The sequence below is a fragment of the Aotus nancymaae genome, unplaced genomic scaffold, assembly GCF_030222135.1.
Source record: "Aotus nancymaae isolate 86718 unplaced genomic scaffold, 86718_ANA_hifiasm-v0.15.2.pri h1tg000036l, whole genome shotgun sequence".
Classification (NCBI taxonomy): Eukaryota; Metazoa; Chordata; class Mammalia; order Primates; family Aotidae; genus Aotus; species Aotus nancymaae.
Genome location: NW_026988450.1, coordinates 86,068,914 through 86,090,422, shown reverse-complemented (window position 1 = coordinate 86,090,422; position 21,509 = coordinate 86,068,914). Strand labels below are relative to the sequence as shown.

The following is a 21,509-nucleotide window of genomic DNA, read 5'->3' as shown; positions in this document are numbered from 1 at the left end:
TTAGTAGAGACAGGGTTTCACCATTTTGGCCAGGATGGTCTTGATCTCTTGACCTCATGATCGCCTGCCTTGGCGTCCCAGAGTGCTGGGATTACAGGCGTGTGAGATACATTTTTCTTTATCCATTCAATCATTCATCGATGGACATGTAGGCTGTTTCTATATTTTGGCTATTGTGAATGATGCTGAAATAAACAAGGGAGTACTGATTTCTCTTGGGGATTCTGATTTCACATGTTTTGGTTATATATTCAGAAATGAGATTGCTGGATCACATGGTAATTATATTTTTAGCATTTTAAGAAGCCTCCGTATTGTTTCTCATAGTGGCTGCACTATTCTACATTTCTATCAACATTGTACAAAGATTCAAATTTCTCAATGTTCTTGCTAACACATATCATTTATATTGTTGTCGACACTTATCCTTTTTTTTTGACAAGATAAGTGTTGACAGGTTTAATCCATTGAGTCTCTGAATGCAAAAGTTAACAGTATTGCTTACTCATACACCACCCTTTATATCACTGAAAATTGCCTTGTTCCACATCGCCTTCTGATGCCTTGCTTCTTACCAGTATTTCTGGGCATGATGAGAGATGTCGTGCGGTGACAATGAGGTGTGAAAGTGATATCTCATTTTGGTTTTTATTTCCATTTCCTTAATAATTAGTGATGCTGAGTATCATTTCATAAGCCCGTTTGCCATTTGTATGTCTTCTTTGGAGAAATGACTGTTCAAGTCCTTTGTCAATTTTAAAAATCAAGTTTGTTTATTTATTTATTTATTTGTCGTTGTTGAATTGTAGGAGTTCCTTATGTATTTTGGATATTAACCCCTTATCGAATATATGGTTTGCAAATATGTTTTCCCATTCTGCAGGTTGTATTTTCACTCTGTTGATCGTTTCCTTTGCAGTGCAGACGCTTTTTAGTTTCATGTAGGCCCGCTCATCTATTTTTGCTTTCATTGCTGTGCATTTGGTGTCATATCCAAGAAAGCATTGCCAAGATTAATGTCATGAAGAATTCCCCTCATGTTTTCTTCTAGGAGTTTTACAGTTTGGGTCTGACATTTAAGTCTTTAATCCTTTTGAGTTGATTGTTGTGTGTGGTGTAAGATATTGGTCCAATGTCCTTCTTTTATCTGTGGATATCAGTTTTCCCATCATCATTTGTTGAAGAGGCTGTCTTTTCCTTATTATGTGTCCTTAACACCTTATCCAAGTTTCGTTGACTATATATGAGTTGGATCATTTCTTAGTTTTCTATTATTATGTTAAAATCACTTTATTGAGGTATGAGTGACATAAAAACTGTACATATTTAGTGTCTACAATTCTGTGAGTTTGGATGGGCTTGCAGTTTGATTCAGTTGGTCTATATGTCTGCCCTTATGCCATTAGTGTACTGTTTTAATTACCATAGCTCTGTAATATATTTTGAAATCAGGAAGTGTGATGCCTGTAGCTTTGTACTTCTTTCTCAAGTTTGCTTGGCTATTTGAAATCATTTGTGGTTCCATATGAATTTTAGGCTTATACTCAGTGACATCAACTAGTCACAGAAGAATAAATACTACAGGATTCCACTCATATGAGGTATCTAATATGGTCAAGCTCATAGAAAAAGATAGCATAATAGTGGTTGACAGGGGTGAGGGGGAAAGTGGGAGGGTTGCTGTTCAATGGGTATAAAATTTTAGTTATGCGAGATGGATAAATTATAGATAGTCTGCTGTATAGCATTGTGCCTGTAGTTAACAATAGTGTATCAAATACTTAAAATTTTGTTAAGAGAAAAGATTTCAAATTACAAGTTTTTACTAGAATTTTAAAAAATGAAATAAAAAATAAGTTACCAAGAAAACATAAAAACATAATAGTTATTTAAAGAAAAAATATTTTAGAGTTAAAAACAGTATTTCATAACTTCTACTATTTTAAGAACTAAGATGTCAAGCACTTTTGTGTTTTTCCCCAATAAAATTTACAAGAGTTTTAAATTTATCTTTGAAATAATTGCTTGATTTAATAAAATCCTGCAGGATAAACAGCAAGTTGCCATAGTATACAGATGCTAAGGGGAGCTTTGAGTATATGGTGCATTACATCAATCTGCAGCTGAATCCAACATATTTCCACAGGTCATTTCCATGAATCATATAAATCAGTGAAAATGGGCCTTTAATATGAAGGTCTACAGTATTGCTAAATTATACACCAGTCTTTCTGTTACTGAAAATTGCCTTGTTCCACATCATCTGCATTCTGAAGCCTTGCTGCTCACCAGTATTTCTGGGCATGATGGGAGATGTCACATGGTGACAATGAGGCACTCACATTCCTTCCCAGACAGTCCAGGACTCCCCCACTGTGTCCTTGATACCCAGCCTGGCTCATGGTGCATGACAGACATGCAGTAAATATCTACTGAGTACAAAGGGACAGAGCAGCAGGGCATACAGGCAAGAACAGTAGACTTGGAGTAAATCAGCGTGGTAGGGCTAAGCTTGGGTTTTCCGATGGATTAACTGTGAGAGCTTGAGTGTTTCTTCTTCTTTTCTAAATGGGATGATGAAATCTTCTTGACTCATAAGATTTATCTGGGACTCAGGGAAGGGTAAGGTATTTGCCCTTTGGGGAATCCCTTTTCTCTCCACGCTCTTTTTTCTCCTTTTCCTGTTCTCTCACCCAGGGATGCCGTGATGGTGACACTACAAAGCCGTGGATCTTGTAGCTTAAGTATGTCAGGTAAACGTACTGAGCATTTATATATGTTTGGCTCTCTGCTGGATATTTTTAATATGACTCCTCACAGATTCCTGAATATACTCATATTATATAGTTGAAGAAACTAGAGCTTTAATAACTTAAGCAAATTGGCCAGCATCAGACAACTGATTCCTGGCTGGGCTGGGATATGACTCCAGATCTGACTGTGTCCAACACTTGTCTTTTGTCCACTTAGAGTCACTTTTCACCTGCTCACCTCCGTTCATCTTCCTGGTAAGTTGGAAGCCTTATCTGTCACATTCTGTACCTAGCACAGAGTCATCAGAAATAGGTATCTCCTTAATAAAAAGTTACATTAGTGTTTGCTCCTTTTTGCAGTTAGCGAAGCTGAGTCTAAGCCATTTATTGTGCACTCATGTGATGTGGACAACAGTTAGGTTAAACCCCTCAGGTGTGAGGGTGAGTGTGACAGAAGTGAGCAAGGCTGCCCTGTCCCTACTCTCATGGAGTTTACAAATTAGCGACTTAAAAAAATCTTGATACCAGGAGCAGTGGCTCATGCCTGTAATCCCAGCACTTTGGGAGGCCAAGGTGGGAAAATCACTTGAGGTCAGGAGTTTGAGACCAGCCTGGCCAACATGATGAAACCCCATCTCTACTAAAAATATAAAAATTAGCTGGGTGTGGTGTCATGCACCTGTAGTCCCAGCTGCACTGAGAGGCTGAGGAAGGAGAATCACTTGAACCTGGTAGGCAGAGGTTGCAGTGAACCGTGATTGTTCCACTACATTCCAGTCTGAGTGACAGAGTGAGACTCCGTCTCAAAAATAAATAATTAAATAATTAAATAAATACAAAATAAAATAAAGATAAAACATAAATTAAAAACTTTTGAAAAGGTAACTTCATGTGACCTGCACAAGAAAAGCCAAGCAACAAAGCAGATTTTAAAACTTTGGATGTGTTTACTAGGGGAGACCAGAAATAAATAGATTGACAACCTAATCAGTTTTTTTAGAGAAAATTATATTGTCAAAAAAACTACCAACTTGGGCTCCAAGAATGTTTGACTCTTTAAGACTGTTATCGATCCTTGGGCTTATCGTGCTATAGGGCAAGAGGTAGGCTTTAAACAGTATATGGTCCCCAAAGTGTCGTGTTCCCACTGCCTACCTCAGGACAGGCCAAGAAGAAGGATAGCAGTGAACAGCCTCCTACAAGCAGACCCAGCAGGCACAGCTTACGTGAGCCCAGGGGACATACACAAATTCTTCTACTGGTTGGAATTCCCTAGTCCATTAAGGAATTCCAACCAGTAGAAGAATTTGTGTATGTCCATGAGTCCGTCCTCAGCTCCAGCTAGAGGGCTGTCAGTGTTCCTGTTCCACAGTATTTGAGAACTGCTGGAGACCCATGGCTGCTACCAGTCACGTTTTCCTCCATTCTTCCTAATGGGAGTGATTTTTTCAGTTACTCTCTTGTTTTTTCTAGTACGGAACATTCTGAAGGATAGTTAATTTATATGTCCAGGTCTTAGGTTGTTGGATGTAAGAGAGTCACGTCAGGACCTAATGCCAACACCAGCATCCATCACTCAGGGATTCTGCATTTTGAGTATGAAGCTGGGACTGCATGAGCCTAGGGCTGTTCCTTTTGAACGTGGTTACTCTCGGTGTGGAAAGAAGAGTGAAATAGATTGTGGCTGATCAGAATGACAGTGGTTGCAGACACTGGCTGTATTCCCATTTCATCTTTACATGCACAATTGAAGACCTATTTCTGAGCCTTTCTTGCAGTTACTTTGGGGCCATGTGTCTAGACTCTAGCCAGAGGATACATATCTTATCCCTGAAAAGTATTTTATGTGCTACTCTCCACCCGCTTCTGCGGTACCTTTGGAAGGTAATATGGTTTGGCTCTGTCTACACCCAAATCTCACCTTGAATTGTAATAACCCCTAAGTGTCAAGGGCAGGACCAAGTGGAGACAATTGAACCATGGGGGCTGTTTTCCTCATGCTGTTCTTGTGACAGTGAGTGAGATCTCACAAGAGCTGATGGTTTTATTAGGGTCTTCCGCATTCACTGGGCACTCGTTCTCTCTCCTGTCACCCTGTGAAGAGGTACCTTCCACCATGGCTCTAAGTTTCTCAAGGCCTCCTCAGCCATGCAAAACTGGGAGTCAATTAAACCTCTTTCTTTTTTCAATTACCCAGTCTGGGGCAGTTCATTACAGCAGCATGAGAACGGACTAATACAGAGGGTGTGTGTTAAAGGTGGCAGCATCCCAAAACGGAAGGGCTGAAACCCTGACTCCCTGCTTTTTGTAAAACTGCCCACAAAGGCTGCCTCTTCCACGGTGATAACTCAGCTTTTGTGTTGTTACACATTGAGAGTTTAGGGTCATTCGTCACTTCAGCACTGTCTAGCCTACTCTGACGGTAACTACAGGTCTCTGGGGAAAGGCGCGCTAGATGAGAGGACCATATTTATCGAAGGACAGGAGTCTGATGTGCAAGACCTCATTAGCATCTGTGTTATGGTCTTGAGATTGTGTGTACTTTGTGAGCTTCAGTGGAAGATGGGTCAGATCATGGAAGGTGCCCAATGCCAGGCCCACACCCTTGGAGATGATTCCTTCAGACTCAGTTTCCAGCAGGCCCCATGAAGAAGGTGCCAAAGAGGAGGACACAGCAGGGTAATGCATGGAAGGAAGATGCAATGGAGTGAACCCCATAAAACTCCTTAAATGACATCCCCTAGTAATGAAGACAGCCTGAAACTGGCCAAACGGCATTGTGATGATGGCATTGCCGATGTCCGTGTGAGTGTGGTGTGCACATGCACACACGTGTGACTGTTCATATAGGGAAACACGGGCGCTTCACAGGAGGTATAAAGCTGTCAACACAAAAGCAACTGTGCTCTGTTTTGAACCCAGTCATCAGACTAACAGGACACTTCACACCTGTTTACTGGATGCCCCTGCTGCTCTGTCCTGAGTCTGAAATTGTAGCAGGCCCAGAAAGAACAGATGCTGCAGCTGGATGGCTGGAGAGAATCCTGGGAACCAAGGGGACATCAGGGCCTTACAAGGCAATGCAGGCAGCACTTGTAAGCCTTGCTGTCCTCTTCCTGTCCTATTCCTGTCTTCCTCTTTTTCCTAAGTCCCATGCTGGCCTAATGGTGCTGTGTGAGGTTTAAGAGGAAGAAAGTCAATTCCAAAGAGCGACCAGAAGTTGTGGTTGGTATGTGACATACACTCCCAGTAAGCTGGTTCAGGGGAGTCTGTCATTCAGCTTAGCCTGTGAAACCTACCTTGTCAAACACAGGTCTGCTCTCTGCCGACATATGTCTCTCAAGCTCCACAGCCTCAAAGCTCTCTGTATATTCTTTAACCTAGAAAGAAACATCAGAAGTCCAACAAATTCGCACTTCTTAGCGGTTCGTTAGTGGTAAACAAACTTGAATATGGCGCCAGGGAATAGGCAGAAAGCACCCCATCCTGCAATTGGGGGCGATACAAGTTATTAACCAGGAGTGCGCATCAAAATCCTCTGGGGAGTCTTTATTAAATTATGCATACCTCAGCCCTATGCCTAAAGATTCTGATTCAGCCCAGCTAGAGTGAAGTTTGGGTAGCAGTATTTAAAAATCTCCCCACATGATTCTGACGTCTACCTCCAACTGAGGTCTCTTGGAATGGTCCAAAAGGTATAGACTTGGGAATTAGACACGTAGGTTCAAATTTAGTCCTTGTCACTCTAGTCCTTGATTTCATCATTTAACCTCTTTGAGCCAGAGACAATGCACACATAAAATGTCCAAGACAGGGTCAGAGTTCAGTCACATGCATGGCGCAGAGATGGATGCTTTTCTGTGTGTTGAAGAAGGCAGCAGAAGCTATAATGTACAACCTTCTGCATACTCTATTAGGTTGCCTTGATAGTAGGATAAAGATGTATTACAGAGACATATGACAATAGGAAGTTATTTTTTCATTGCAGTCCATCTTGCAATTCTGCAAGGGGAATAAGTTCTAGAGATCTATGTACAACATAGTGCCTAGAGCTAACAATACTGTATTATACACTTAAAAATGTGTTGAGAGGGCAGATCTCATATTAAGTGGTCTTACCAAAAAACAACCACTACCACCACCAACCCCCACCCCCCGCAAAAAAGCAGACAAAATTAAAACATACCAGAAAGCACAAGGGAACTTCTAGATGTGATGGATGTGACTGTTTCCTTAACTGGGGTGGTGGTGTCATGAGCATGTGCATATGCCTAGATTCATCAAACTGCATACATTAAGCTTATGCAGTTTTTATATATCAGTTATTCTAAAGCTATTAATAATTAATTTAAGAAAACAAGTAACAGGACTCTCATAGCATACCAAAGGTAGGAACGATTGTATGCCTGGAGTTTTGCTTATTGGAGTGAGAAATGCTAGATCCAAGGCGGGTCCCAGCAGGGCTGGGCTGCATAGGATCCTATTCATGAAAGTCCCTGCAAATGTGCCATTGTCAGCTGCCTGGGCTGCCCTCGATTTGCAGATTCACTTTCTATTTAATTATGTCACTCCCCAACTCCCAAATAGCTGACTTTCTGCTTATTTTCCAGAAAACACTTTTAAAGGGGATACTTGGTTTGACTAGGGCAAAGATGAGCATCCCCATCTGAGCAGACGTTTTGGCAACAGCCATGTCAGAGATCACTTGACATCCTAGGGATTGGCTGTCCTTGGGTCACGTGTCTGTCCTGATCTGATCAGTTGTGAACTTGGGAGCTGGGGCCACGTGACAAGAGCACATCTCTTTCCTGCTGAAAGAAAGACAGTTTGTCATGCAGCATGCTCTGGAGAGGCCAGGCTCTCTACAGAAAGCCCTGAGTTAGGGCCAGGTGTGGTGGCTCAGGCATGTAATCCCAGCACTTTGGGAGGCCACAGCGGGAGGATCACTTGAGGTCAGGAGTTTGAGACCAGCCTGGCCAACATGATGAAGCTCCATCTCTACTAAAAATATAAAAATTATCTGGGCGTGGTGGTACATGCCTGTAATCCCAGCTACTCAAGAGGCTGAGGAAAGAGAATTCCTTAACGTGGGAAGTGGAGGTTGCAGTGAGCCGAGATTGCACTACTGCACTCCAGCCTGGGTGACAGAGCAAGACTCCATCCACCCCCACTCAAAAAAAAAAAAAAAAAGCCCTGATTTAGCCAGGCTCTGTGCAACCGCAGGACCTTTGCACATGCTGCACTCACCTCCTGGACAACCCCTACTCTTTGGCACTATTTGTCCTTCAGATCAGTTTAAAGGTGAATTCCTTGAGAGAGCTCTTCCTGACTCGTAGGTTTGTCAGGTTCCTTTATCATATGTTATAACAGAATTCTGTTCCTTTCCTTTTGTGCATTTGTCTTAGTTCACAACGGTGACTCTCTGTTCTGTGAGGGCAGATGTCATAGATGTTCTTGTTCTTCACGGTGTCTCCATGACCTACCATAGTGTTCAGCATAAACTAATGCTCAATATTTGTTTGCAGAATCAGTGAAAAAAAATGACATCCACACACACATGCACACACAGTGGGTCCTCAGAAAATTATATGTTTTTTTAGAACTTCAACGTAGCTTATCTGCTAAGTTTTCTTAATGACTTGTTATATAGGAAAATAATAATCAGTTATCCACCTCTAAAACTTGGCTCAAATACTATTTCCTTGCGAAATCTCTCCTCTCCTTCTAATTAAACATGAATTCCAGGTTCCTCTAGGCCCCTATGGAATGAACATACACCTTTAGTATAACTGGAACTTCCTCCTCCCTCCTCTGTGTATAGTATACAGATCTCCTTTACCAGAAACATGCACCACCACCCTGCCAGATGCCATGAGGGTTGGTGTTGAAAGCTCAGAGCTTTACCCGTCTGTGATCACAACTCATGACTGCCTGACACCTGGGTGCTGAAGACTGCCCACCCCTCATCTCGAGTTTAGCCCAATTAGGAGTAGAAAAGACATCATTGCTTAGCTTCTGCCCTGACCTATCTTGGTCTCTTAATCATGTTCTTCTGAGAGCAGTGCAGTGACTTATTAAACTATGTGCACCCAAATCTATGTCTCACATCCTCTGTTGTAAGACCATTTGACCTACAATAATGTGTCTATTCTTCACCTAATCCCTGCACAACACACATATACACACACACACACACACAGACACACACACAAACACACACACACACGGCACCTGCAAATTGAAAAATCTATTTTTTTTTTTTTGACTTAAACAGCAAACATTTATTTCTCACCGTTTTGGAGGCGGAGAAGTCCAAGACTCAGGCATCTAGCAGCCCAGTGTCCAGTGAGGGCCCGCTTGCTGGCTTGCAGATGACTACCTTCTTGTACCTTCACATGGCAGAGAGCAGAGAGAGATCCATATCTATTTCTCTTTTTCTGTTGTTCCATCTAATTTTCTATTTATTTTTTAGTTGACAGATAATAATTGTATATATTTGTGGGATACAGTGTAATTCTTTTGATCTATGTACAGATTAAGTCAATGTAGTTAACATAGTTATCTAATCTGTCACTCACCAACTTATCCTTTACTTTGTGGTAACAATGTTTAAAATATATTTTGTAGCAATTTTGAAATATACATTATCATTAACTGTGCTCACCATGCAGTGAAATAAATCACTAAAACTTCTTCTGTCATTTTAACTGAAACTTTGTACCCTTTCACCAACTTGTCATTTTTTCTCCATTCTTGCCTTCCCTGTTCTCCCCACCTCTGCCCAGCCAGTCTGTAATAACCACCTTTCGATTTTCTGTTTCTATGAGTTTGACTTTTTTGGATTCCACATGTAAGTGGAATCGTACAGGATTGTATTTTTTGTGCCTGGCCTATTTAATAATGTCCTTCAGGGTATTGACTTCATCATGAGGGTCCCATCCTCATGTAATCCGACTCTACTGACCTTCCAAAGGCCTTACCTCTGAACAAGACTTGAACATGTGACTTTGGGGAGACACAAACATCAAGTCTATAACACATCCCAACCAGATAATGGCTGAATTTTACCTGTTTCGGTGTAGCTGCACTGTAGTACCATTCTTCAATGCCAGTTCTTAATGATGTGGAACACTTAGCCAGACACTTCTTTAGAAGTGTTTTGGTCTTGGTTCTGTCTAGCCCCTCTTGCGTTGCCTGCGTGCGTGTGCATGTGTGCACGCAGGAGTCCTGCTCCGTGTTTGATGCTGGATGACGTCCTGCCTGCATTGTTCCATCTCAGCTGGGGCACCTGTGCCTTCCTGAACGTGTTAACTACAGAGTGCTGTCAATCTTCGGTCTGCAATTATCAATGTTCTTCAACTGTGGTATTTCCCTAGCTTTAGCTTTTTTTTTTTTTTTTAATTTTTTCAACTTTTACTTTAGCTTCAGGGGGTACACGTCTAGCTTTGTTACATGGGTATAATGCATGATACTGAGGTTTGGGGTACAGTCGATCCTGTCACCCAGGTACTGAGCATATTATGCAACAGTTAATTTTTCAACCCTTGTCACTCACCCCCTCCTCTAGTAGTCCCCAGTTCCTATTGTTGCTATCTTTATATCCATGTGTACCCAATGCTTATCTCCCACTTAAAAGTGAGGACATATGACATTTATTTCTCTGTTTCTCTGTTAATTTGCTCAGAATAATGGCCTCCAGCTGCATCCATGTTGCTGCAGAGAAAATAATTTTGTTATTTTTTATGGCTGCATAGTATTCCATGTTCTATATGGACCATATCTTCTTTAATCCATCGTTGATGGCACCTAGGGTGATTCCATGTCTTTGTTCTTGTGAATAGTGCTGCAATGTAACACATTTCTGCCATACTAGTGCACGGTGCTCTGAGTAAGATATGTGTCTGCGATTGTTTAATACTAAATGAACTAAGAGTCTTGGCCACCTCTGCCCTTCAACCCACACCAAAGGATGCTTAAGAGCACATATCTTTCTCCGTTTCCCACTTGTTTATAAGCTGCTTCCAATGCCTGGGATACCCTTCAGGATCCTCATCTTATGAATTCTTGTTGCTTCTATAAGACTCTGCACAAGCATTCTTTCCTCCAAAGTCCCATCCTGCTTCCCTCCCTCTTGCCTGACTCCTGGCTGGTTTAGCAGGCACTTCTCTGGGACCCAAATTTCTTTTTGCTCACTCCTGTCATTTCAACTGTTACAGTTCATTTTTACTGCTTAATTTCTTGCCAGTCTCTGTAGTCAAGAGCTCCTGAACTACAGGTGTTGGAGGAAGTAGTTTATTCTTCACTGTGCATTTTCAGACTAACAGGCATCCCGCAGTGGAATACTCATTGCCACGTGGATGTTGTTGTTCTCTCCTGGTTAACCCCATGACCACCCTTAGAGGGAGAGATCACCATGGACATTTTGGAACAAGAAAACTGAGGTTTAGAAATAGAGACTAACTGGTCCTGTGTGACACAAGTAGAGAAGTTACAGAAGACCAGTGTGGCAGACACCCTCTAACAGCTGCGCACCTAAGCCCGGAATCTGAACATGAAATGGAACCAGTTCACGGTTGGAGGAGGCTCATGTCCACGACAGTAGCCTCCTACACCCGAGCCTTGTCCATTCCATTGCCTCACCCCTACCAGCAGCTGCCGAAGGCAATGTGTCTTTCTCCTAAATATAGAATAAAGATTCTGAACTTCTGTACTCACGGTTGTCTTGCTTGAGAAAATATAATCCATAATTGAAGAATAATTATGCATTGAACAATTAAAAGACTTGTCATGAGTTGCTTGTCAGAACTTTTTTTTTAACTTTTTTTTTTATTGTATTTTAGGTTTGGGGGTACATGTGGAGAACATGCAAGATTGTTGCATAGGTACACACGTGGCAGTGTGATTTGCTTCCTCCCCTTCACCTATATCTGGCATTTCTCCCCATGGTATCTCTCCCCAACTCTCCACCCACTGCTGTCCCTCCCCTATTTCCCCCCAACAGACCCCAGTGTGCAGTGCTCCCCTCCCTGTGTCCATGTGTTCCCATTGTTCAACACCCGCCTATGAGTGAGCACATGCGGTGTTTGATTTTCTGTTCTTGTGTCAGTTTGCTGAGTTTTTCTGGCTCTTAGGAATATCCTGGACTCAGAGTTAAAACAGCAACAACAACAACAAACCCACAAACAAACAAAGCCCACTACATCTAAATCTAATTATTCTACTTACTAGCTTTTGTCTTTGAGCAGGTTACTGAACCTCTTCAGCCTTGTCAGTAAATAACAGTTATATTTGTCCCTTTCTTCTCTAACATATTCAGTAACTTTGGGCCACCCTGCTATATTCAATGGGCTGTGTGAATCACTGGTAAAACTGCAGTGAATGAGACATGATATCCTGGCTTTACAGAAAGACAGGAATTTGGTGGGGAAGTTTTTCTTTTAGGGGGGCATATATAAAATAAATAGATAATTGCACTGATTATTTATGAGTTGCAATTGTGATAATAGTTAAGAAGCAATGGGGAGCGGGCGATAGCGGAGGGGTGGAGAGTTGGGGAGGGATAGCATGGGGAGAAATGCCAGATATAGGTGAAGGGGAGGGAGGCAGCAAATCATACTGCCACATATGCACCTATGCAACAACCTTGCATGTTTTTCACATGTACCCCAAAACCTAAAATGCAATAAAAATAAATAAAGAAAGAAAGAAAGAAAGAAAGAAGGTGAAAAAAAAAAAAAAGAAGCAATGGACAGGCGATTGCTATTCGACCTTCTTGCCTCGTATGTTGGCCAATTGTTACCAATCTGCCTGTCTCTTTCTTTTTTTATTATTATATTATGCAGCCATCAAAAATGATGAGTTCGTGTCCTTTGTAGGGACATGGATGAACCTGGAAACCATTATTCTCAGCAAACTGACACAAGAACACAAAATCAAACACCGCATGTTCTCACTCATAGGCGGATGTTGAACAGTGAGAACACATGGACACAGGGAGGGGAGCACTACACACTGGGGTCTGTTGGGGGGAAATGGGGAGGGACAGTGCGGGGTGGGGAGTTCAACCTTCTTTCTGTCATTCTATTATATCCCTTCTCTCTGACACTGCCTGCTCCTACTCCTGTATCTGCCTTTCCTCCCCAGGCATCTCTCTCCTTATTCATGTGGCTTCTCTGTTTATCTCCTTACCTCTCAGTTGCCCTTCTGTTTCTGCCTCTTTCTAAGCTCTCCTTCTCTGTCTCTCTCTCTCTCCATCTCCTCCTTTCTCTCCTCCACATCTCAACCTCCCACTCTCTACATCATCATCTTTCTCTTTGTTACTGTCCTTGCTGAGAACTCTATCATTGCTGCCATTTCTGAATTAGTTTCTATTGATTGACTTTTCTCTTTACATATATTTTGTTTTCCTGCTTACTTATATGCCTAGTAGTTTGCATTCAATGATAAGCATTGTGGTTTTATATTTTTCAGTGCTGGATATGTATGGGGGTGTGTGTGTGTGCATGTGCACACTCATGCATATATATGCATTCTTTAGCTCTGTAATTGGATATGGTTAAGTTACTTTTTTTTTTTTTTAACAGAGTCTTGCTCTGTCACCAAGGCTGGAGTGCAGTGGCATGATTTCGGCTCACTGCAACATCTGCCTCCTAGGTATAAGCAATTCTCCTCCCTCAGCCTCCTGAGTAGTTGGGATTACAAGCACGTGCCACCACGCCCAGCTAATTTTCATATTTTTAGTAGGGACGTGGTTTCACCATGTTGGTTAGGCTGGTCTCCAACTCCTGACTTTGTGATCCACCTGCCTTGGCCTCCTAAAGTGTTGAGATCACAAGGGTGAGCCACCGTGCCTGGCCTCAAATCTTGCTTTCTAAGATTTGTTAGGTGGGATCAGAGCAGCTTTTATCTAGGGCTAATTTTACCCAATTACTGAGGCAATGCCCTTCTGAGTTTTCTACTCAATATTCCATGAATTATGAGTTTTTTCATTCTGATTTGTGATACATTGGTTAATTCTCAGTCCTGCCTGAGCTCTGGGAATTGTTTCTTTGGCTATTCAGTACTTTGTCCTGTGAACTCTACCTAAACTTGCTGTAATTTGCATTCTATCTTCACAGATCTGACAGTAATATGGTCGAATCTGTGTCCTCACCAAATCTCATGTTGAATTCTTTTATTTATTTATTAATTATACTTTATGTTCTGTGGTACATGTGTAGATTGTGCAGGTTTGTTACATGGGTATACATGTGCCATGGAAGTGGTTTGCTGCATCCATTGCCCTGTCATCTACATTAGGTATTTCTCCTAATGTTATCCCTCCCCAATCCCCCTACCCCCTACTGGTCCTCCCCTAGCCCCCTACCCCCCAGGCCCCAGTGTGTGATGTTCCCCTCCCTGTGTCCATGTGTTCTCATTGTTCAATCCCCACTTATGAGTGAGAACATGCAGTGTTTGGTTTTCTGTTCTTGTGTCAGTTTGCTGAGAATGATGGTTTCCAGTTTCATCCATGTACCTGCAAAGGATATGAACTCATCTTTTTTATGGCTACATAGTATTCCATGGTGTATCTGTGCCATATTTTCTTTATCCAGTCTGTCATTGATGGGCGTTGTGTTGGTTCCAAGTCTTTGCTATTGTGAACAGTGCCACAATAAACATACATGTGCATGTGTCTTTATAATAGAATGATTTATAATCCTTTGGGTATATACCCAGTAATGGGATTGCTGGGTCAAATGGTATTTCTATTTCTAGATCCTTGAGGAATCGCCACACTGTCTTCCACAATGGTTGCACTAATTTACACTCCCACCAACAGTGGGAGTGTAAAAGTGTTCCTGTTTCTTCACATCCTCTCCAGCATCTTTTGTCTCCTGATTTTTTTCATGATAGTCATTCTGACTGGCATGAGGTGGTATCTCAATGTGGTTTTGATTTGCATTTCTTTAATGACCAGTGATGATGAGCTTTTTTTCATATGTTTGTGGCCTGCATAAATGTCTTATTTTGAAAAGTGTCTGTTCATAATCTCTGCCCACTTTTGAATGGGTTTGTTTGGTTTTTTTCTTGTAAATTTGTTTAAGTTCTCTGTAGATTTTAGGTATTAGCCCTTTGTCTGATGGGTAGATTGCAAAAACTTTTTCCTGTTCTGTTGGTTGCTAGTTCACTCTATTGATAGTTTCTTTTGCTGTGCAGAAGTTCTTAAGTTTAATTAGATCCCACTTGTCTAAGAGGACACAAACAGATGGAAAAACATTCCATGCTCATGGTTAAGAAGAATCAATATTGTGAAAATAGCCATACTGCCCAGTGCAATTTATAGATTCAACGCTATCCCCATCAGGCTACCAATGACTTTCTTCGCAGAATTGGAAAAAACCACCTTAAACTTCATATGGAACCAAAAAATAGCCCACATAACCAAGACAATTCTAAGCAAAACAAACAAAAAAGCTGGAGGCATCACGCTAACTGACTTCAAACTATATTACAAGGCTGCTATAATCAAAACAGCATGATATTGGTAGCAAAACGGCGATATAGACCAATGCAACACAACAGAGGCCTCAAAAGGAATGCCACACAACTACAACGATCTGATATTTGACATACCTGAAAAAAAAATAAACAATGGGGAAAGGATTCCCTGTTTAATAAATGGTGTTGGGAAAACTGGCTAGCCATATGCAGAAAGCTGAAATTGGACCCCTTCCTTACATCTCATACAAAAATTAACTCTAGATGGATTAAAGATTTAAACATGAGGCCTAACACCATGAAAACTCTAGGAGAAAACCTAGGCAATACCATCCAGGACATAGGCACGGGCAAGGACCTCATGAGTAAAACACCAAAAGCAATGGCAACAAAAGCCAAAACAGACAAGTGGGGTCTCATGTTGAATTCTAATCCCCAGTGTTGGAGGTGGTGGGGCCTGCTGAGAGGTGACTGGATCATCAGGGTGGAGTTCTCATAAATGGGTTAGCACCATCCCCCTTGGTGCTGTATAGTAAGTGAGTTCTCCGGAGATCTGGTTGTTTGCAAGTGTGTGACAGTGACACTTCCCTGCTCTCTCTCTCTTGCTCCTACTCCTGCCATGTAAGAGGCGTCTGCTTTTCCTTCTTTTTCTTCCATGACTGTGGATTTCCTGAGGCTTCTCCAGAAACAGAAGCCAGTATGCTTCCTGTAAAATACATTCAATTATGCATAACATGAGAGACAGGAAGTGTGGAGATTTGAATACTCCTTTGGTTTTGCTTATTTTTCAGGGAGAAAAGAAAATGATGCTGGTGGGGAGAATAGGTTGATACTTTAGAGGAAAAGATCACAGTTAAACCTTTTTTCTTTCTAAATTACCCAGTCTCAGGCATTTTCTTTATAGCAATGCAAGAAATGACTAATACAAAGAGTCTGCTAGAGTTTGCCTGGGTTTCACCTTTCTGCATCACGGCCCGGAAACTCCCTTCAGGAAGTATATTAGAACAATAGGAGGTCTCACTTCATTTTTAGTCTATGTAGCCTGATATCCAAAGCCTGAAAAACATGTTCATCTAGCTCATCTAGATTTTAGTTATTTCAGACAGGTGAGTACATTTGGACTCTGTCTCTTCTTGTTGGCTGAAGCAGTGGTTCCTGTCTTCCTACACTTTTTTTTCTTATTTATGTGAGACTTTTGAACATTTATATACATGCAGTTACTTGTTGTTCTGTTTCCTATTTTCTTATAAACCATGAGATGAAATTTACACTGGTAGTTTGAACACAGGCCTCGAGATAGTTTTTCGGGGGGAGTTCTTGTGGTATAGAAGTGACAGCAGTTTTCAGGTTCAACTACACCACCAATAGCATCATTATCATCCCCCTCATCTTCCTCATGGATACTTACCAAACACTTACAATGTGTTAGTTATTTCTAGGCTCTGTGCATTTATTTACTCATTTAAATAAAATGACAACCTATAAGGCAAGTCATTAATAATCTCATTTTTAAGATGAAGAAACTGAAGCCCATAAAGCTCAAGGAACCAGCTGGGAAGCAGCCGTGTAGGACACACACGTGGGCAGTGCGGCTTCAGAGGCTCCAGGCTCAACAGTGATGCTTTTTGCCTCTCACTAGCAGTTGATCACAGCAGGACCTTCCCAAGGTGCCCCAGAGGAGAGGGTGGAAGTTCAGTTGCTGATTAGAGTGACATTTGAATTACACTTGCCTAGGGTTCAGAAAGAAACAGTGGGTCTGTCCTAGACTCCTGGCTAGAAAGGTGACCCAACCAAGAGTGCTGTAGTTATAATATTGTCACCTCTGGGCAAACCAAGCATTTCAAATTATATACCCGTTTTAGTGCCCGCCATGTGCAATGCACCATGGGCCGTGGACCCAGATTGCTTGTGTTCTACTCTCTGCTCTGTTACTTTCGGCACATGAGTGTGTGTGTGTGGTGTGTGTGTGTGTATGCATGTGCGTACGCATGCGTGCATCTGTCTGTGTGATTTTAGACAAATCACCCTATTTGTATATGAGTTAGTCATTTGTAAAATAGACATAATATTAACAAGAACAATTAGTGTGTTTGGGTGAGAAGCAAATTAGTTAATATATTAAAATCCATAAGATAATGCAGGACAGAAGGTCAGCCTTTCATTAGCTGTTGTCTATGAACAGTTCATATGAACTGCTTATTGTTAGTACATGTGCATCTGTTTCTGTTTCTACCAGAACATGAGTCCTAGAGGGAAAGAGCAGACTAGTCAAAATGTGCATTTGCAGTATTCTAAAGGAGAACCCGGTCTGTGCTAATGCAACAGAAAGTGGGGGAGGGAGGTAAAGTGAGTCATGTAAGAGGGAGAATAAACAGGTCTGGGTGAGAGAGAAAGAACATTCAAGGATGGCCCTGGTTTTCTGTTTTAACTACTTAAGGAATAGGATGGCTTGGTCTATTTGTTATCTTAGACCACGCTTCTCTGGTATTTTCTCAATCTCCAACTCAAATATTTACCCAGATTTTGTGATCCTCAATGTGTGATTGCCAAGTGAATTGCCGAGTGAATTCACTAGGGTTCTGGGCATTCGTTGGTACCTGGTGGACTTCTGTGAAATGACTAAAGGCAGTAAATTGACACCTATGATGAAAGCTGCCAGGGACAGGTTCCAGGTCTAACAATGTTAGAAATTACAGGAGATCTGGGAATTGTGATCCTTTCCTCTAAAATATCAACCTGTGCTCCCCATCAATGTCATTTTCTTTTCTCCCTGAAAAATAAGCAAAACCAAAGGAGTATTCAAAACTCCACACTTTCCATCTCCCATGTTATACATAATTGAATGTATTTTACAGTTTCTATCATCTTGAAAAATCACTTTTGAAATATTGAAATAATAAAAGATCCATCTAGGAACAGTAGTGCAGATATTACCTTCCGTTCCCATGGAGACCAAATTACTAGCGTTCAGCTGTGCGGTTAGTAATGGCAGTTGCAGACACTGCGCATTCTGTGTTAGCCAGGTAAGTAGGCACATGGTATTTATCATCACCTGCAAATGCGTTCAACTCATGTCAACGTCTGTTTATTGTTGGAATTTTAGAAATGGTTTTATTTTCTATTTTGGTTCAATTTCATTTTCTCAAGGAGTATATTACTAGTGCCTGGTAAGCAGTTTCTTGGCTGCATTGCCTTGTCTGATGGAACAGCATTCTATTCATAAATCTCTCTCTCTCTCCGTGTGTGTATGTGTGTGTGTAAATCCAGGAGCAGGGCATTGAAATCCAGTGCCAGGCGAAAGGAAAGGAGAAGGGATATTTACTGAGCAGGTACTCTGTGCTGTATGAAGTGTTCAGTTTTTGCAAGCATCATCTTTTCTAACTTTTCTAGCATGCGTGAACATTTCTAAGTATGAGTGCCACTCTGTAGAGGAGCCAACACGGGATCTGAGAAGCTAGGCGTCTTTCCCAAGAGAAATTATTAGAGCTCAAATTCTAGCCCACAGCTCTAATTCTGAAGTGTTCACCCTTTGGTATGTGAGTGTTGTGCTGCACTAATTTGTGATTGTGAGCAGGACATATTGCCAGCCCCATGTGACTTCTATGGTCGTTCTTGTGGTTAATGTAAGTAGAGTGATTGACATACGGTAAATGTTAAATAAATGGTAGCTCTCATCTTTTTCCTTCTCCTGCTTTTATTTTTCTCATTATTTTTAGTATAGCTTTAATTAGAAGTAATAGTAGAATTAATTCTATCTTTGCTTCTATGCACAGACATTTTTTGGTTAATTCAAGAGCTGCATCTACATGGATTCAGTTTTTATTTTCCCCCAAAGTCTCATTGCTCACACATTTGGAAGTCATGTTAGTTATCATGTTTCCGTAAATACTAAATTTTCACCCATTAAAATCTACCAATTATACTTAGTGTGAAGAGGTGGGAGTTAAATCTGACTTCCATTAATAGTGTCATCGTTTGGCAGAGAGAGGTAATTTTTGATACAGAAATAAGAATCCCTTACATTTAAGAGACAGCCTGAAAGGATCCCTCCAGTTTCCTGTCTTTATCTCATGGCTGTTTCGTGGTAACATTCAGCTTTTTCTCTTCCTACTTTCTCTCCACTGCTACAAAACCTCCATGAAGGCAATGAGAGGTAGGTCATGAACACTGAGACATCCCCAGCACCTCAGACATGGGCAGAAACTCACTGAATACTGTTGTGTAAAGAAATACATCAGGTCTCTTGCTGCAGCAACGCGAGTGGGAACACCAGGAGCCCGGGCTTGGAGCCAGACTGTTTTAAGAAAATGGCAGACAAACCAGACATGGGAGAAATCGCCAGCTTCGGCAAGGCCAAGCTGAAGGAAACGGAGATGCAAGAGAACACCCTGCCGACCAAAGAGACCATTGAGCAGGAGAAGCAGAGTGAAATTTCCTAAGAGCCTGGAGGATTTCCTGCCCCTGTCATCTTTGAGACCCCAGTCCTGATGTGGAGGAAGAGCCACCTGCAAGATGGACACGAGCCACAAGCCGCACTGTGAACCTGGGCACTCTGCGCCAATGCCACCAGCCTGTGGGTCTCCGAAGGGACCCCCCCCAATCGGACTGCTAAATTCTCTGGTTTGCCCTGGGATATTACAGAAAATTATTTGTATGAATAATGCAAATAAAACGCACCTCATGGCAAAAAAAAAAAAAAAAGAAAGAAATACATCAGAGAACAAATGAATAACTGCACATGGAAGGCTAGAGGAAATGCTTTTTCCCACTTTGCAGAGAACAATATTGGGATTCCAAATCAGTTTTTCCGACACTTAAGCTAACAGCTTTTTCAGTTGTACCATTTTGTTGTCTAGATGTGACCATCCAGAAGTACATTGATAATTCTAGCCATGAAGCACATTATTTCATTTAGTTACCGTTTACATAAATATAGATTATGGGCAACATTTCCAGACTCTTGACCTAAGTGGGCTTGTTTTTCAGGTCTTAATGGCGATGATGCTGTTAATGATGGTGGCGATGACGCTGGTTAGGTTAGTGACAGGCAGCACTTACAAAGATTATCTCACTTAACCTTTGCAGCTCCGAGGTGACATTATACTGTCATGTCTATCAGGAAACCAAGGCAGCAAAGGTTTGTGTTATTTGACTAAAGTCACACAACCACACAGCGAAGTAGCTGCTAGACTCATAGCCCAAAATCCTGGAAAGCTTTGCAGTCTACTTATTATGTGTCCTCATGCCTCAGTTTCCCCCTTCATAAGATGGTTAGGATTATAGCTCCCTTCCAAGAACATGATTTAGGCTACATGAATATGCTTATTGCGACTACTACCAAGTCAAAGATTCCTGTGATTTAATCCGAGTTTAGAGATCAGATTTTCATTCACCAGCCTGCAACCCATCACTGGCTGTTTAACAGGGCTTAGAAATGGTAGTGCTTTCTAAGCACCATCTTGTTCATAAATAATGAGTCTAGGTATTTGTTGCCCAAATGACTGAGAAAGGCAGCACATCAGATAATTGACTTTTTGAAGCTTTCCTTTGGCCACTCTTTAGGATTCAGAATGAAGGTTCCTGGCTCAGAGAGGCATTACCCTACAGCCCTTACCTGCGCCTTTTCCTTTCTCCATTAGTGCAGTGCCAATCTCACCGAAGACGGTCGTCTGTCTTCCCTACAGGCTGAGGGCCTGGTGAAGGCAGACATGTGTGCCTTCATGCTATAACCTTCAGCATCTGTGTAAGCCCCTGGAACTCAATAAATATCATGAGCTTGAATGTTATTAAAATATAGTCTGAAGAATGCTTATCTGAGAATTGATAAGATGTGTCTTCTTTTATCTAACCATCCCCACAATGGTTCTAAGTCTTATTGGTAGTGTCTTCATAAAAAATGTTATGGTCGTTTTTTACATTTCAATTGGCAACCAGCAACACACTGCCACCATTCCACTGCAGATCTTCTACTCCCAGAGTAGACACGACAATGAAACCCTATTGGAACCAAGTCTTCAGATTGTTGCAGGTGCAGACATGCTCTTTGTCTGTAGGTGTGGTAGCACGTAGACTGTACTGTTCACTGTAATATAGTCTGTTCTGGATATTTATTATTGGAAATGAATCTCACTTCTCACTGACTTTTGCCATCCCCTCTGCCTCTTTAATTGCTTTCTCTAGGTAGCACAGAGAATCCTGTTCCATGCTAATCTCATTCTCATTCCCAAGAGAATGTTCAAAGAAACTGATGGTTGCTCACGGCTGCCAGAATATCTT

General features: G+C 41.6%; 2 protein-coding genes across 3 annotated transcripts in view; both read left to right on the top strand.

Annotated features, from left to right (window-relative positions):
* FAM135B (family with sequence similarity 135 member B) overlaps positions 1-21,509 on the top strand; it is a 347,663-nt gene that overhangs the window by 248,328 nt on the left and 77,826 nt on the right. The gene's annotated exons all lie outside the window — the stretch shown is intronic.
* LOC110568549 (thymosin beta-10-like) lies at positions 19,541-19,758 on the top strand. Its single transcript, XM_064384145.1, has one exon. It carries the CDS (start codon positions 19,541-19,543, stop codon positions 19,670-19,672), a length of 132 nt encoding a protein of 43 aa, XP_064240215.1. The 3' UTR covers positions 19,673-19,758.

Coding starts and splice junctions, on each gene's coding strand:
- LOC110568549 (XM_064384145.1), top strand. CDS start 19,541: ATGGCAGACAAACCAGACATGGGAGAAATCGCCAGCTTCGGCAAGGCC.